The sequence below is a fragment of the Haemorhous mexicanus genome, chromosome 3 (genome assembly GCF_027477595.1).
Source record: "Haemorhous mexicanus isolate bHaeMex1 chromosome 3, bHaeMex1.pri, whole genome shotgun sequence".
NCBI classification, from domain to species: domain Eukaryota; kingdom Metazoa; phylum Chordata; class Aves; order Passeriformes; family Fringillidae; genus Haemorhous; species Haemorhous mexicanus.
In genome coordinates, this window is record NC_082343.1 from 113450040 (window position 1) to 113469007 (window position 18968).

Sequence of the window (18968 nt, forward strand, 5' to 3'; positions counted from 1 at the left end):
TTTGCTGATTGAGTACAACCATAAGACCAGGTTTGTTTGGTTGTTGTTTCAAGTTTTGAGAAGGTAATTTATGATCACATTACAATTCCATGGTTATTTCCTACCCAGCCCTGGACTGTGCTGTCTTTTCAGGATGCAAGCACTGAGTTCAGGGGCAAGTCTGGGCACCTCATGTTTGCAATCACCAGTGCAACCACCTCAATACAAACAGAAATTTAATCTAAAAACTCCAACATATCAAACCTCTCACATATTAGGAGTTTTCTCAGCACTCTTAGGAGGTTTACATTCAGACACTCAGCCTGAGCCAGCCACCTTTGGCTTCTTTCTTTCCATTGAGGATAAATGGAGCTCCCTACGGAGCTAACTATGAAGTTAGATAATACAACTAAAACTCTGATTTGTATTAAAATAAGTTCAATTTCAATGCCTTACTTTGAAAAACTTCTAGGCAGTCTCTGGCTATTGAGGCATAGGAGTAACTTACAGATTTTTTATAGAAAATTTCTGTTACTGGTCAATTTTCCATCTGTAAAATTAAATGTGACTCACTTCAGAACAAAGACCAATTATTTGAGAGAGGTCATTATTCCAAAAGTTAGAGCACGAGGATAACACTGCAAAGGCTTGGATTCCACCCCATTATTTTGCCAGTAATACTGTGCAACTTAAACTTTGTCTTGGTTCTTCTCTCATCCACACAACAGATACAGTTTTGCTGCTCATGCATGTAAAACACAAGTTTTTTGATGAACAACTTCAAAGAATCACAGAAACACAGAATCATGGAGTGGTTTGGGTTGGAAGGGACCTGAAAGATCATCTTGTTCCAACTGCCTTCCACAATCTCAGGCTGCTCGAAGCCCCATCCAACCTGGCCTTGAACACTTTCAGGGATGGGACAGCCACAATGTAACTCTCTTTATAAAACTATAGGTAGATAAACCATAATTTTTGAATTTCATGGCTTAGTAAGATACAAATGGTGTAGATGGCAGTAGCCTGTATAGGAGCAGCTGTGCACTGTGCTCTGTTCCCATCACTGCCCCTCCCTGAGAAGACACCATTTCTCAAATCAAAGTGCTGCTGGGGTCAATCCCATCTCTGCTGAATAAGTGATACTGCCTGAAGACTTCTAAATCTACTATAACTGCCAAAGAAATTCAGAACAAGTTCTCTGTATGCAAAAGAGATCAGACAAAACAGACCATCCAAAGAGCTGCAGCAGTTATTTTATTTATCAGTACATCTGGAAAAAAACCCCAAACACACTTATTTGAATTCCCTTCACTTCCTGAAATCATAATTCTAGAGATAAAATTTTCTTGTGGGTACCTATATAAATAATCCTCAAATAGAACAAGCAGAGAGTTTAGAACTTTCTTAGAAAGCACAAAACACAAGGCCAGGGGGCAGTGGGTGTGGGAAGATGTGGGAGCAGAGGTTTGTGGCTGGCCATCCCTTGCTGACAATCAAGTGGTCAGTGTAAGGCTGCTGAGTTGTGACATTTCAGAGTCACATGGATTGCTGCCTCTTTTCCAGGCACTTCTCAATGTCATCCAACACCTGCACAGCTGCTTTTGGAATACGAGTGCCTGGACCAAACACATTGGCAACACCAGCTTCATACAGGAAGTCATAATCCTGTTGGAAAAGAGATTTAAGATTACAGTTAATAGTGAACAGAAAATTGGTAATTGGTGCATGCTCTGTCCTCTATGCTGGGCCTGAGAAAGCAACAAGTCCCAGAGAGAGGCAGCACAGCTTCAAGGAAATGGGAAATGGGTGGAAGTTAGAAAGTAGGAAAAAATACTAAAAAATATCCACAGGAAAGGGTTTATTTCTTTAGAGTCAGACTAATGGCAGCCCTTGGAAAGTACTCAGAAGTCAACTGTATATGAGTCTGAATAACCCAACCTAAACTTGATCTAACTTCTAATTTTGAAAATGCTTCTTTAAACAAGGGCTTGGAGCAGATGATTGCCAGTGGTCTCTTGCAATCTAGAGTTAATTGAATTTAATGACTGTCGTGAAACTTCAAAAAGACTTGGGAAGCAGCTCTGTATTCTCTCTTTCTTCTACATAGGACATATTACACCTTTACCAACCACAGGGTAGTAGCAGCCCATTGAGAGATAATGGACAGAACACAAATTGTCTCCTAAAAAAATACTATGAGTTTTGTTTGCTCAGTTTAGAATTCTGTCATTCCCAAATAGTTACTTGACTGCCTAGAAAAGGGAGAGGTGTGGGAAAAGGGAGTAACAGGAGATTTATGTGCAAAATCAGTTTGGATCACTAGAGACAGAGGATGGCTGTAAGGTGATGGAGACGGGCAAATTGTGCATGAGCTAAGGAAAATTTAAAGATGAAAGCACAGACCTGACTGCAAAGGAATTCAACAAACTGCTCAACAGTTTAGGAGAAAGCAGAGGGAATGAGAGGCAACACCTGCCTGATGATGGGGAAGGTGAGGAAAGGCTGAAAAGTGAGCGAGATGTGCAGCCATAGGGTGATGGGACCTGCAGGGGCCTTAGTCACTGGCTGTGACTATTCCCAGCCATTGCTGGAAGTCACAAAGTCTCTTCAGACAGAATCCAGCCTGGTGGCCAGCAAGGACTGGTGATGTGAAACAACTGAGCATAAAGAACATCTCCCTGAAGCTCATCCTTTCACAACACAGCTCCATCTTCCATCCCACAAACACTCTAAGTTAAACCAGGGCATGCTGTACAGAAAATCAGATCTGGGGATCCCACCTTACAGATCTGTGCTGGCCCTGGTGACTGTACAGAGGAGCCTTCAGTGCTCTGACATTACAGAACCCAGGAAACAGCTCAGCAGCTCAGACAGAGATAAATTAGTCTCCACACTGATGGAAATGTGTGAAGACCTGGGGTGGGGCATTCCCTGGTCTAGGGAGACACAAGAAGCTTCCCTCAAAAAGTTTTAGACCCCATTGGCTCCTTCTCCTGCTCCTGCGTCTGTTCTTCGGTCCCTGAGCCACTCCCCCCTATTCCCTGATTGGCCCTCATCTTTGTACTGCCCCAAGACCAGGGTTAGCCCCTAGGCCCTGGTAGAGAGAAAGTGAGACTCTGGGTGTGGCTGCTGGGACCTGATCATCTCACTGCGGCTGAATAAAACATCTGTGGCTATTATGCAAAGGCCCTTTTTGCTTCCTTACCCTGGATTATGCTAGCAGCAATTCAGACTGCTACAGAAATGATGCTGCCCGTACCTGAGGGGGGATGACTCCTCCACACATGACCAGGATGTCGGGCCGGCCCAGGGCATTGAGCTCCTTGATGAGTTCAGGCACCAGGGTTTTGTGTCCCGCGGCGAGCGTGCTCACCCCGACACAGTGCACGTCTGCATCCACGGCCTGCTGCGCCACCTCCCGCGGGGTCTGCGTGGGACAGGGCATGGGACAGGGCACGGCCACAGCCCGGGGGCTGAGCATGCCCCCAGGGAGAAGGGATGCACAGGGAATGAATGCTCTGGGTGCTGCTCAGTCCTACCTGGAAGAGGGGCCCTATGTCCACGTCGAAGCCGATGTCAGCGAACCCGGTAGCGATGACTTTGGCCCCTCTGTCGTGGCCATCCTGGCCCATCTTGGCAACAAGGATACGAGGCCTGCGGCCCTCACGGTCCATGAACTTGTCAACTCTGGTTGGAAAAGCACATTCTGTCAGTGCAAGTTACTGAGAATCGTTGGAAGTATTTCCACACATAAAAAAGGCATTTGCTGCAAGTGTAGCATAATTTCATCAAATAAAAAGATCTTCTAAGTCATGGTTTGGCTGTGCAGACTGCACACTATGTTGATATTCATGTTATGTTATTATTAACTCACTTCTTGTACTTAGCAGCCTCAAAAATAAAATATTCTTTATTTTAAAAAATCTTCCCTAATTCTTTTGCTTTCTAACAGGTAAAATACTGAATTCTCTGAGGGTTTAACAAGATGAATTACAACTCACTAAAATACAATTTTTAGTTTTTAAAAATAGTTATGACCTATTATTTCAAAAGTACTCACACAGAGATGGGTCCTGGATTTTTACCCAGTGGAATGACAATGCATCATCATGCATTATCATTCCACTGGGTAAAAATCTGTCCATGGAAGGATTATTGTATCTCCTGTTCTGTGCTCTCGTTCCACTGCCCCTCTTTTTTTGGATACTGGCTGCTCATATTTCTGCTGTATTGATGCTACTGTGTAATCACAGCCTCAGATATTACCCTGCTCATTATTCAAGTACCACCAGGATCTGTCTGTGGTTACAGGCTGGACTCACTGATCTTAGAAGTCTTTTCCAACCTGTATGATTCTGTGATTCTATGTAAGAAAGGGAGCTACACCTTGATTTTCAAGGGGTTAGCTCAGTTCTCTTTCACATAAAAGCATAACTAAAAATAGTTTAATTTAAATAGTTAAAATAACAAAGGTGAAATTTCCTAGCACAACTACTTTCAAGTCAGTCTAATCATTACCACTGCAAAGCCATCAGTAATTCCCTTTCAGGAGAGCCTGAACTCTTAAATGGGTAAACCCCAACACGGCAGGGACTGATTTGTGCTGCATCATCTCCCACAGCAGCAATTCAGGCTCTGTACCCCTGAGGGCAGCAAGTAAAGGCAGAAGCTGAGAAAAGAACCAAAAGGAAACTGTTTTCACACATACCAACATCTTGGGATGCCTTCTCCATTGGGGTATGAGTAATACCCAAAGACTGGAGGCCGTATGTGGATATCCAGATAGATTTTAGCAACAGTTTTAGCAACACTAAGAGTGAAATTGCAGGAACAATTTATGGGTAAATCAAAACAAGGTTTTGTAGTATGAACTGCTGGAAATATTTTAAAGATGACTATTACACAGCCTTTAAAAGAAGCAATCCAATGTACAGGGATTTCAGGCAATGTTTCTCAGCTTCTTAATCCTGTGTCTTAGGCTATTTGGACAAAACTCTCAAATCATAACTTCACCTCAGTGAATTTTGTTTCCAAGTGAATACAATTTCAAATAAGTTTTGACCTTGTCTTATTGTACTTAATCCTTGTCATTCTACTTTCCTGCTTACAAGAGTGCTTTTGTAGGTCCAGGGATTCCCCAGGGATGTCACCCAGGTTTGGGAAATGTTTTTTTAGGGCACAGTCAGCAGCACATGTACCTCCTTGATTAAATGTGAGGCTGTTACACGTTTGGCTACCTGGGAAGAGTTCTCACCTCTTGATGGCATGAAGGATTTCATCACTCTCCCCAAACTCCTGGCGATAAGCCCCGCTCACCATGCGGTCGCTGGCTTTGTGCTCCCCGAACACCTTCTTCATGGCATCTGTTATCTCCCCCACAGTGCACCTGAGACAGACAAAAACGATTCCTGTTATCAGCAGGCTGAAATGGAAACAGAACACAGACATCACTGGCACTGGCCCAACCATTTGCCTTGCTGCTGGACAAGCTTACTTACACTGGCTTCCCTTTCAGTGCTGCAACTCTGAAAATCCAGCTCACCCCACTGCCACCCACTGACAGAACATGCAAAGGCATTTTTAAGATAATACTTTATTGCTCATGTGAGGATTGATTTACAACTGGCAAGGCAATGGGGAATGGCAAAATGATTCAGAAAATTAAATCAGATTTTCTGAATAGAGATTTTTTTGGGGGGGGGGGGCTCAGACTAAAAGATCCTGCATTGGGACTCATGCTCAAATACAAAATATAAATCAAGAGGGGACAAAAACAAAAGGAAGAACACACAGAAGAGACTGAAACCTAACATTTTAACAGGAATTTATTTGCCTTTCCCTTGATGCTTTTATTTTAGTGTTTATTCTTCTCCTCTACTCCTGATACAGCTCCTTTACCCACTAGATGCAGAAGGATCTGGGAAATTTATTTATGTGCAAGTTACAAGTTTTGTTTGTGACTGGACACACTATACATGTTTGAAATAATTCTTCTGCTGAAGCACAAATGAGATAAGCAAACTAGGCTCTGCTGTCTTCTTGTACAAACATCTGCAATAACAGCCTCTATCCCAAAGCAATTAAAAAATTTGTGCTGAATACAACTTAATGCAAACTTTATCAAAGGAAGGAAATAAAAATACTACTCTTCTGAACCACTTAAAACTGTGCTTACAAATACAGACACCAAAGCAGTATTAAGTGTATAACTAATTAAGCTAGCACACTTTAAACCTCTGGAATTCATGTTTTCTCCTGCCACATTATATTTATTCTCTCTGAACTCCCTGAAAAGAGGGTGGAGCCAGGTAGTGGTTGGTCTCTTCTCCCAGGTAACAAGTGACAGGACAAAATGAAATGGCCCTAAGTTGCACCAGGGGAGGTTTAGGTTGGAAATTAGGAAAAATTCCTTCACTGAAACACGTGTCAGGCAGTAGGACAGGCTGCCCCGGGCAGTGGTGGAGTTCCCATCCCTGAGGGATTTAAAAGCTTTGTAGATGTGGCCCTTGGGGACATGGGTTAGTAGTGGATCAGCAGTGCTGGGTAATGGTTGGACTCAAAGATCTTAAAGGCATTTTTCAACCTAAATGATTCTATGATTTAACTACAGTCTACTCTGAGGCAAAATTGCCTTCAGCATTCTCTAAAGCTTTTACATAAAATGCTCAGGAAAGACTGGAAAAGATGCACCTTGCTGTCCACACACCTCTACAAAGAGATGGCCAAATGAGCTGTACTCAGTTTCCCTTCTGCTGTTTGCAGTTTCAGCGGGTACTGATTCCTACCACATGCAATCTGCCACACATGCCCCCAAAGTAACAAGACATGGATTTCTGCTGCCTTTGCTGAATCCTCCAGTAAATTTCAGAGAGATGTTTTACTTCCTGTGACCACCCAACTAATTTGCTCTTTTGCTGGCTCATACTCAGCTCATACTTAGTTATAAATGTAAACTCTGCAAAGGTAGTGTCAGAAATCCATTTGTGATCACACATCAAGATCTGTACAGCTCAGATGTCTGAAGTGGCCTCTTATCCCTGCTATCACTTTTCACAGTTGGCCAGCTTTGCCCAAAGACAGCATCACTCTGGAACACACATTTTTAACTCATGTTATTGATGCTGTTTTGGCCATTTTTGTAATTTCTCCTCCCCTGGCTTTCTGGAATTCTGTTTGACTCACTGTTAATCACTTGTGTCATCAGGTTCTGATTTTCAGGACATCTAAATAATCTTATTAATATTATTGCTTTTTGTAATTACTAACAAAGAATGAAAAGTAAACTGCAAAAGTGCATTAGGGTAAGGTGACTTCCCCAAGGCTAAAAAGCAAGTTTGCAGCAGACTTAAAAACAGTGTCTATAAATACTGACTCCCTTTCAGAGTGCCAGACATCACAGATTGCAGCCCAAAATCAATACACCCCATGCACAAACACTGAGGGCTTACTCCTGGCAGTGTAAGGGCTACAGTGGCAAAAACCACTTTTTTTTTCTACAGAAAAAGCTTGGATAAATCTTTCTCTTCCACTTTTGCAGAAGCAGTATCAGAGTATACCTCAGTATTAAATAAAGCCCAGCATGGCTGTGATGTGTTTTTCTATTCTTATTACATAAAAGTGTGAAAGAAATTTTTGTGTTACAATGAAAAATGAATCCCAACCTGGTGGCTGGGATGAAGTTGTTTTTGTGAAATGAAACACACTTTCTTCTTCTGTAGACACTGCTTCTGAAATCCCTGTGTTTTGAAAATTGTGTCCCAAATCTCTGCAACACTTTAAATCCAAAACTTTTAAGTAATAACAGGAGCTTTGATTTTAAATTACTCATTAATACTTTCCTGCTGTTTACCAAGAAACTTTTTTTTTTAAATCTCTGCCACATATGCATCCAGAATGGGCAGCTGTCTCTGGAGCCAGGAATACCACCTCTTTTCCTAACAGTCATTTTTCATCAGTCTGTATTTGTGTGTGACTCTCTCCCAGTGGTTCACAACCAGCTGCAGAGCCTAAATACCAATCTGGAGAAAGTCAATGACCAAAATGTGCCTGTTAGAGCTGGCACCCTGTGTCTGCTCAGCCTCAGCTGCTCTGCTCCTCTCTGCATTTCCCCAGTAAGCAGAGGCAGCAGCGTGAAATCAGGTGAGGAAGTACAAGGACACAGACTGGGCAGAAGAAGAAAAAGAAGAAACACAAGAAGTTACACTGCATTTTTGCCTTCCCTTTCCATCACTGAACTGCAAGTCTGGAGAGGGACACAAAAACAGCACAGCAGGTGAGGGAGGAGAGAAAGGACTTCTTGTAATCTGTCCCACTTCCCTGTAATGGGGTTTCTCATGAGACATGAAGCACAGAAGGGAGGTACTGATCTCATTCACTTCAAATCTGCCTTATTTCTTGGGTTAGAATAACAACATTAACTTTTCTACTTGTGTTTGTCAGCACTGAAATCTCTGTACTAGTCCACAGAATCTTTTCCATAGCTCAGCACTGACAGTTCTGTGCTACTCATTTTATTCCAAGTGAGTTATATTGCATCATGCTCAAAATCCATCATTTTCCATTTGCCAGGAAAGAGGCAGCTGTCCCTCTCCTGCTGGTGATACTGCCCACTTGTTTACTGCTTGTGAAGGGTGAATGTATTAAGTTTGACACTCTGTATCAGATGCCAGGACAGTTTCTTTCTGTGGTCACACCCCATATATAGTTTTGGGGCAGAATTCAGTTCTGTGTTTGGAACTTACAAAGTGCATCTTCAGTCCATTAATGCTTTTACAATTAACAAAAACAAGGTCACCAAGGAGAGAAACTAGGAGTTAACTGGTCAATTTTGATACAGAAGATATGAATCCCTTAAATCCAACACTGCCCTCCTGTGACCTCCCCAGTTCCAAGACAAATGTAGACATACTGCTGGTGATTCCTGACAGGCTGTGGCTAAATGGATTTAAAATACAGTTATTTTGTATTCTAGGAATGGGAATGAAGGAATTTGAGATGTGACAGTAAAAACAGGGCAGCACCCTAATAAAGAAGGAATTTGGTTTGCTTATATTTGGGCCATTTAGTTAATTAAGGAACAGACAGACAAGATCTATTCTAGAGACTGATGCTGACCTTGAAACAGGAAGGAAAACAGCCTCAAAATCACCTTGGGTAAAAAAAGGAACTGTTCCACTGGACTCTACGGATGCCTCACACTGCTCAAGAACATTTCTTACAGCTTTGCCTGACTAAGCAAACTGACTTCTCCTTCAGCCAAAAAATGTTTTCACACCAGTCTGTGGTGCAAGGAGAGATGAAGCAACAGAGCATGATAAGATTGTGAATATCCATTTTCACATCTCAGACACTTCTAAAACTCCTTCACCCATGAAACAGCTGAGTGACAGAGAAACTCAATTATGTCCTGGAACTGATAAGAATATGAGTTGTAAACAGCAGAATGTGTACAAACAGCCTCATTTCATATCATATTCTTTATATCTGTAGTGTTCCTTGTGAGAAATTAATGCACTGCCTTAAGAAGTTGTAATATAATAATAGTGTGTCTAACAATGTGAAACTGCAGCCATTATTTACTTCCACCTCTAATGAAAAACCCCAAAACTCTAACCTTGCTGACACCACACCCAAGAAAAGTTAAAAGGTGAAAATGAACCATCAATTTTTAAATAAGAATTGGCTGTTCAATCCCAACCCCAGTACCTGGCACGTGCTGCTTCCACTGCCAGAGCAAGTAAGTTGCCTTCCCCAGTGGCAGCACATTGTGTGAGAGCAGCCAGGGACTGCTGGGCTGCTGCTTGGTCTCTGCTGGCTTTCACCTAAAGTGCAGGAGAGAGACAATCAGTTCAAGGAAACCAAAAAGTGAAATGGGAAGTCAAGTGTGGAAGACTAATTTAAATATTAATTCTGGATGTGGAATTGTCAATATCCACTTCCTATTTCAAGAAGATAAAAAGTCAAAAAGCAGCTCAGACCTTAAAATGTGTACAAGTCCATAACATAACCCTAAACCAATTTTATCTATGTTTTCACTGATTATGAAAGTGGATGTTGATTTCTGGTTCTGTAACCCTCGGTAGCACTTGACAAGAAGCACCCAACAGTGAGTGATTAAGCAATGTCACAGGCTTTTAGAGCAAAACATTTCATAGATGGTTTCTATCACATTTTCAGAACATGTAAAGCTCTCAATTTTTAAAGGTTGGACATACAGATATATATTCTAGTTTCTCCACTAATGACCAGAGTGGACTCTCAGAAACAGGAAGGTAAACTTCTGGCAAGCTGCCTTTACTCAGTCTCTGTCTGCAGTTACAACAAGATTCATTTTTAACAAAGTTGTTCTCACCTTGTTGATTTTCTCAATCTGCTTGGCACGGACTACAGAGTTATCAATGGCCAGAACTTCCACTGCCTCCTCTTTTTCTAGCTGGTGCTTGTTCACTCCAACAATTACTTCAGACCCTATTTCCAGTGGAAACACCAGAAACTCAGAACACATTTGCAAACTACTGTGAAAAGACACAATGTTAACAAGACAAGAAGATTTTGAGCATTATTATGCATAGCTTTGCTTATATAACCACATAAATTTCAAATATGTAAAATCTGCTCTTATAGAATGGATTTAAGTCTGTATTTTCCAGATTTTGTGATGAAAGATTAAATGCATGAACATTCAACTCAGTGAATACTGCAGCAGAAAAGAAAATGAAATAGAACAATATTGATCTTGCAAACCGATTTAGTAATGAGTCCCTAAAACAGATTGGCTATTTTTCTCTTTTTAAGCTTACATAAGTGTATCTGACAGAACTAAGCAGAAGTGCTGGTCTCCTGCTCTGCATTTACTTTTCTGAATAAACAGATAGAAAGTGAAGTTCCTACCTAAAACTACTCCATGTGCATAAAAATTAATTTATCATGTTGGAAAATTATATTTCAGGTTTCAATCATTATGGAGTTATCAGATATTTTTATTTGCAGTGCCTGATAACATTATACACTCTTTGAAGCAACATTAAGTAATTTACCTTACAAGAGAAAACACAGAACTTTACTGATTATTCTTTATTGGTCTTAATTAAGACCTGCTTCAAATTTATCCTCCATACAAAAAAGGCAATATAACTTCTTTCATGTTTGAGTTATCCCTAGCTTCTGTTCCTGGATTACTACTGGAATGCAGATTACAAAAAGTGGAATAGAGTTTTAAGCACACATATATGAATATCTCCACAAATACTCTATGAGTATGTACAAATACGTATAGCAAGCAAGGAGTTGTATCCTCCTCTGCTATGATCTGACCATTCAGGAAAAACGGGCAGCTCTCCAGAAAACCCAGGAATTTGGCCAGCTACGATGAGTATCGCCATCTGGTGGCATTTCTGCTTTTAAACTCAGGAATCACAGCTTAAAGCTCCTATCAGAAATCAAGCCATTCACTACTGAAGGCTCCAAACACTCTTTTAAAATGCTGTTTCTACTGCTTTGTCTAATCTAATTTTGAACATGTCAAGCAAGACTTTTCACACTGGTACTGTATTTTGTACATTCTGTCTCTTTCCAGAGCTTTCACTGACATAAAACCATCACCGTTTGTTCTAGCACTCATAATCTGCTACTCCTAAACTAAGAAATAAAAAACCACAATGAACATGTGTGTAAAAAACCTTTATACTGAAGCATTCTATTGGCAATTTTCCCTTCTTTCATCCCCCTGCTCTTACCAGAGTCAATCCTGGCTTGTCTCCGGGCTGCACACTCTTCAATACGAAGTTTGGGGATCCCTTCAGCAACAGCTTTGGCCATTCCACCCATTTCTTCTATCTCCTCAATCAGCTGAGAAATGAAGAGGATTGAGATACTGAGAAGCAGCAAGGTTTGAAAATTGAGCTTTGTACCTCTGCTACCACCCACACTTTCATTAAACCTTTTTTATACAGTTTTGTGCTCTAAACTGTGTTTTGTAAAATTTATTTACAAAGACATCACTGAAGTGTAAAATAATTCCTTGATTAGAAGTTACCAGTATATCAAACAAAGAAGACATTAGAAGTCTTTCCCTTAGATGACATTTCTCAAAACTCCTATCCCTACAATTTTCCCAGAGAAGGTTTTGCAAACTGACCTTTAAAGCAGCTTCATAGACATCGTTGGTGAGGCACTCCATGAGGTAAGATCCCCCCCAGGGATCTGCCACTTTGGGAATCCCTGATTCCTCCTGGATGATGATCTGTGTGTTGCGGGCAATGCGAGCACTCTTCACTGTGGGCAGCCCCAAGGCTTCATCGTAGGAGTTGGTGTGCAGAGACTGCGTCCCCCCGAACACCGCAGCCATGGCTTCGATGGTGGTGCGGATGACGTTGTTGAAGGGATCCTGGAAGGAAAAGGGGAACTCTGAAGTTCAGTGGTTCTGCCAAGGGGCTGAGGCAGGTTAGTCGTTATTGCAAAGAAACAAATGCAAAGTTCCCCACTGAAACACTGTAATCAGAACAAAAGCTGAAAAAAATCCAAATCAAACTGATTTATCACTTGTTGATATCTTAAGAAAGAGATGAATCCATAAAGAAAGCCAAAATGATCACTGTGCCAGTAAACTGCTCACAGTAACAAATAAAATCCTAATTTATATTTAGTGGTGTTTCAAAGAACTTAGTGAATGCAAATCAGAGAGGATGGAACAGTAGGCCTGATGTCTTCCATCCTCCAAATCCAGAATTCTTGAAGCAGTGACAAGTACATGTGTCAGACAAATTACTAGTAAAGATATGTTTTGGAACTAAATGTGCTTAAATATTTTCATTGATGGAAGAGTCACATAAGGTAATTACAGAAAACTGTGATTTGGATAGGTAAGAATATAAAATATAATTTATGGGTAGATACCTATCTAAAGGCATGTTAAGTATATTTCCCTCTGAAAGCTGTAAGGAGAAAATACTGCACACTGAGAAGCTATACTAAGATAAGCCACAATATTTAGACAAAGAGTTATAATCTAGCCAGAAATATATTTACACTGAACACTGGAAGACAATTGAATATAGTTTTGGTAATAATAACATTTTTGCACTCCCACAACACTTTTAATTGGAGGACCTACAGAGGTCACTGTTCAGAAAATTCCATTGTTTTAGTTTTACTGTATTGTTGTAATGTAAGTAAACATTACATTTACTTAAAAAAAAAAACAAAACAACAAAAAACCCAAGGCACAGAAGTCAACAATGCTTACAATCACAACCTAAAAATAACTCCTACTGCATGACTTTGATTGAGCAGCAGGCCTTGGGATCACAGCTGGAGCCCATCTCTGACCTCACCTGGGACACTGTATGCACTTCAATGATTTATCCTCTTGCTGTAAGGTAAATCAGCAGGAAGAGCAGAGAGTGCACTCAGTTTCAAAGGAGCAGATGAGCTGTAACTATTACTTCTGTCTTCAGCACTAAGCATCAGAGGCGTGAGAGACTCTCTTGGCTGCTCAAATGAATTCTCAAACCAGTGATTCTGAGAAAAAAGTGCCTCTATCTGCTGACTGCACTGCATTTGGGAATGATAACTCACAGGACAAATCCAAGAGAGCTTCATCCTCTGAGTCCTGAATTGACATAAAGGTGTCTCCACTGCCAGTGTGTGCATTTGTCAGAGTGAGAGGACAGCTGCTGCACCTTTGTGAGTAACACCAGCAGCCCCCTTTAAGACACACACCATGAGAACAACCTTTAAGTAAGGAGGTTGATGAGTCCAATTTCTAACCTGCTCAGTGAGTGACCAGCCTGAAGTCTGACAATGAGCTCTCAGCAGAAGAGATTTGGAATCCTTGGGCTTAAACATTTTCTCAATCAAGTGAGCCCACAGCCGCCTCCCAGCTCTCAGCTTTGCTATTTCCATATAGAAGTTCATTCCAATTCCCCAGAAGAAAGAGAGCCTGTAATAGGAGAACATGAACAGAATATAACATTGAATCACTCAGATAACTCTGGATCAGTAATGGAGAAGCCTGACAGCAAGGTCTCTGATTAATGTACTTTCACAGATGATGGGAATGTTCCTATTTGCTTGTAGGTGTAAAAATACTGAATTTTACATTAAACTCTATAGAGGTTTTACCAAACGTGTGTTTTATACTACCAAATTTCTTGAGCTCACCTAGGTGCAAATTCATCAATAGTGAGGCCAGCTTTAAGCCCAGTTCTGCAGTACTCCAAGCCATCTGCTATGGTATAAGCTAATTCCAGGATGGTGTCAGCTCCTGCCTCTTGCATGTGGTACCCACTGATGGAAATGGAATTAAATTTTGGCATATACTGGGGGAAAAAAAAAAAAGATACAACAGGATATAACAGCAGAAGACAGGATCAAACACTTGTCTATCAACATTCACACAGAATCACAGAATGGTTTGAGTTGGGAGTTAAAGGTCATCTGGTTTCAACACCCCTTGCCATGGGCAGGGACACCTTCCACTATCCCAGATTGCTCCAAGCCCCATCCAACTTGGCCTTGGACACTTCCAGGGATGGGGCAGCCACAGCTTCTCTGGGAAATCTCTGCCAGGGCCTCACCACCCTCAGGGAAGAATTCCCTCAGGGAAGAATTTCTTCTAACATCTAATCTAAATCCTCTTTTAGTTTAAAAATGTTCCTCCTTGTCCTGTTGCTATCTGTGTAAAAAGTTGTCTCTATTGGTGTAAAAGGTTGCTCTCAATCTATTTTATAAACCCCCCTTAGGTACTGAAAGGCTGCAATGAGGTTGTCCTGGAGCCTTCTCCAGGCTGAACGCCCTCAGCTCTCTCAGCCTGTCTCCAGCCCATTCTCTGACTTCCTTGTTGACTGCAAATAAAACCCATCTCTACAAAGATGCGTTTGAGTCGTGGTGCTTGAAATTTCAAGTTTGACTCAAACTTCAAATTTCTATTATAAGTGATGTTGAATCTTTACTTCTACTGGCCCTTTCCACAACCATATTACTCTTCTCTATGACATGTCTTCCCATCTTTTCTCTGTTCTCCAAAGTGCCTCATAGACACTTACCCTCATCATAGAAGTTATACATTTAAACAATGAATACCTTTGAGGTGTACTGGAAGATGTCAGCAATGATCCGCATGGATGGTTCTGGGGGGAAAATGTAGGTATTTCTGACCATGAACTCCTTCAGGATGTCATTTTGGATTGTCCCTGTCAGCTTGGCCTGAGGCACTCCCTGCTCTTCCCCAGTCACAATGAATGTAGCCAGCACAGGAATGACTGCCCCGTTCATTGTCATGGAAACTGACATTTTCTCCAAAGGAATTCCATCGAAAAGGATTTTGGTGTCTTCCACTGTGTCGATGGCAACTCCAGCCATTCCAACGTCTCCTCGAACTCGAGGATTGTCTGAATCATAACCACGATGGGTGGCTAAATCAAAAGCAACTGATAATCCCTGCTGGCCAGCTACATGAAAACAAAGGAGAAAACCCAAAAAACAACACAGAGAGATAGTTAGAAGTGTTGAACAGACTTGCATTAGGATGGGATCTAAATTTATTCACTCTATTTTACATGATTCAGGCTTGGATGGCAAACTAAATTTTGATGTTAAACACTGTTCCTTCCCCAAAGCTGTCCAAGGTCTAGTAGTCTTAAATTTTAAATGAAGAAGTTTTTAACTGGGAAAAAAAAGCCAAAAAGGTAGACCTTACTGTGCTTTAAAAACTGCTGAATAACAGCTCACCCACAAGTTATAAATGTACCTAGACAGGCAGTGTAAGAGCTTATACACACAAATCAGCTTGGCTTAGCTGGGAGCAGAAGTGTCATAAACGCTGTCACGTTACCTTCCCTTTATCACAAACTAAACACCACAGACTGTTCCCTGGCTCTACTGACACATGTTTTTTTAAAATCTGCAGTAAGAGAAAATTATTCATATAAAGCAGGGAACAGGACAAGCAGAGCTCTTGTTACTGCAACCTGAAAGCAGAACCCAAAACTCTGCTGCCCCCAGGCATTTTCCCCTCTGTGCTGTGCTACCAGCTAACCCAGGTTACCACTTCTGCTTCAGCTCTGTGATCTCAGCTGCTTGAACCCCGGGATGGATGCAAATTATGTCTATGTGTTAAGGTGCAATAACTAAAAGCAGCATTTAACACATTCATTCTCCACAGAAAAATGAAACAAAGGCACTTCCAGAAACGATCCAATTTCCCAGTAATAAAAAAAGACAGTGCCACTGAGATGATCTTATCAGAAATCCAAACTCACAGCATAGAATTATCACATTTGCCATGTAACTGACTGAATTCATGTCCCCCATTGCTCCACAAGGCAGTGTTGTTTCCCAGACCAGCTGCCCCACCTTTGATGTTGTCCTTGTAGAACTTGTTGCTCTCCTCCACTGTACTGAACCCAGCGTACTGGCGGATGGTCCATGGCCTGTACGTGTACATGGTGGGGTAGGGCCCTCGAGTGAAAGGCTTCATCCCTGGCAGCTCCTCAGGGAAGTCCTCCGTGTCCCTTTTGGAGTATAAAGGCTTGATGTCGATTCCCTCTGGGGTATGCCAAATTAACTCCTTTGGGTTCTTGCCTTTCAGCTGCTTCTGGGCCAGGGCAGCCCACTCGGGGTGCAGCGGCTGCCTGTGCAGGGCGCGCCAGGCCAGGAGCGCGCAGCGGCGCGGCCGCAGCCGCAGGACGGCATCCCCGGCCCTCAGCATGGCTCTGCTCACGGGGTGGGGCAAGCTGGACAAAATAAAAACATGCACTTTGCATTATCATTTGCACCTAACATAGCAGATGTGAGGATGGAGAGGTCATGCAGTTTGCTAAATCCAAAACAATCCCTCAGGAGAAAAGTGAAATATGTTATTCATGCACTGATTTAACAGACAGCTCTTCTTGCCTTTCAACCAAGAATAGAGTTGAGGAAAAATTCTACATTTTCCTCTAAGGAAAACATTCCCTCAATTTATCTACATCCACATCTGAGATGTGTAACTTATTTCAGTCCCTCAGCACCACCTTCAGTAATCAGTCACTGAAAAGCCAGTGTGAGGCATGAAGATGGCATGGCCAGCTGCCCTCTCACCTTTACATCTCTCTCATCTAGGAATTCCTTCATGTCAAAGAGCGAAGCTTTTCCAGGGATGAGGCAGCTACAGCTTCTCTGGGCAACCTGTGCCAGTGCCTCACCACCCTCACAGAATTTCTTCCCAGTATCCAACATCAAGGAGGCACTCTGCAGGAAGTGAGCTGTCAGAAAGTTGCTGACATAATCATACACTTTGGAAAAGATGGCTTGGGCTGGATGGAAACTAGAGATAGGTTGAAAAAGAAAGGAGAAAAAAAATGTGGTGTGTGAGAACACAGAGCTTGTTCCATCCTGCATGAGACTGATGGTGCAACAATGTGAACAATTCCCTGTGAGGGTGGTGAGGCCCTGGCACAGGTTGCCAGAGAAGCTGCGGCTGCCCAACCCGAGGAAGTGTCCAAGGCTAGGCTGGATGTAGCTTGGAGCAACCTAGTCTAATGGAAGATGTCCCTGCCCATGGCAGAGGTTGGAATGAGATGATCTTCAGGTCCTTTCCAACTCAAACCAGTCTGTGAGTTCAGTAACTCCGAAAAGCTGTAAGCACCTTTGCTTCTGCTCTCCATACCCTATCCTTGCCCTTTCTTACAAAAACAAACCCTTTATAGCTTAGCTCCAAGGGTCAGTCACTTCCTCACTCTCTCATCTCTTTCACAACTCCCAAGAAATACAAACTTCCCTGACACATTTATGAGAATCCCTTTATGAGATACAGGAAAACACCTCTATCACTGCAGCAACACTCTCCAAACATTTGCTTTAATAATACATATGCTAAGTGTGGTATGCCTATAAATGCTAAGTGTGGTATACCTATAACCTGAGTGGCACAGAGGAGCTTCTGAGGAGCACTCGTGCCCTGCAGGGATGTGATGCTGCAGCCAGGATGGAAGGCAACCTGTGCCCACACCTCTTCATGGGTCACAGGATGGGTCAGGTTGGAAGGGATCACAGTGGCTCATCTGATCCAACCTCCCTGGTCAAGCAGGGTCATCCCAGAGCACAGGGCATGTCTCCAGACAGCTCTGGAATAACCCCAATGAGGGAGACTCTACAGCCTCTCTGGTGTCTGTTCAGTGTTCAGACATTGCATAGCAAATAAGTTCTTCCTCGTGTCCAGGTGGAACTTGCTGGGATCAGTCCCTGGCCGTTCCCCTGGTGCCACTGCTGGGCCCTGCTCTGAGCCCTCCCTGCACACAGGGACACCCAGGGCTGAGAGCCCCTCTCAGCTGTGTCTCCTCTCCAGGCTGAACAGCCCCAGCTCCCTCAGCCTTTCCTCCTCAGGGAGATGCTCCAGTCCCTCCATCATCTTTGCCACCCAGCACTGGACTCACTCCAGCAGCCCATGTCTGTCTTGTCCTGAGAAGCCCAGAATTGGACACAGCACCCCATATGTGCCTCAGCAGGGCTGAGCAGGGGGGCAAGATCACCTTCCTGCTGGCAATGCTCTTCCTAACGCACGCCGGGATTATTTCTGCCCCGGAGCTGGACGCTGCATTTACCCGTGCTCAGTTTCCGACAATTCCTCTCTGCCCATCTCCCATCCCCGCCCTGTCACCCTCTCTCCACACCTCTCTCTCCCCAGCACCCACAGCCGGACAGGAACGCTCCGCTCTCCGTCCCGGGACAGCGCCCGCCGCCAGCGCCCGCCCCCAACACGCCCCTCGGGCGGCCAATGGGGACGGAGGGCCGTGCCGGGAGCTGGGACAGGGGATAAGGACGAGGACAGGGGCAGGGCTGTGGGCTCCGGGCATGGACGGGGCCATGGAAAGGGATCGGGATCAGGACCAGCGATGGGATCCCCCCGTTACCTGCCACCGGCCCCTCCGTCAGCGCGCCGCCCCTGCGCACGCGCGATGGCAGGGAGCGGCGTTGCGCGTGCGCCGCGGAAAGCGCGGGTTTGTTTGGTA

At 43.1% G+C, this 18968-nt stretch overlaps 1 protein-coding gene across 1 annotated transcript; it reads right to left on the reverse strand.

Annotated features, from left to right (window-relative positions):
* Nucleotides 1-1212: 1212 nt before the first annotated feature.
* MMUT (methylmalonyl-CoA mutase) lies at nt 1213-18923 on the reverse strand. The gene is made up of 13 exons (XM_059843073.1): nt 18870-18923; nt 16333-16712; nt 15061-15428; nt 14140-14297; nt 13747-13918; nt 12116-12364; nt 11715-11826; nt 10331-10446; nt 9685-9800; nt 5234-5365; nt 3519-3666; nt 3239-3406; nt 1213-1644 (listed from the first exon to the last, which is right to left on the reverse strand). The coding sequence occupies exons 2-13, from the start codon at nt 16685-16687 to the stop codon at nt 1516-1518; spliced, it is 2223 nt and encodes a 740-aa protein (XP_059699056.1). The 5' UTR covers nt 16688-16712; nt 18870-18923; the 3' UTR covers nt 1213-1515.
* Between the last annotated feature and the right edge of the window lie 45 nt (nt 18924-18968).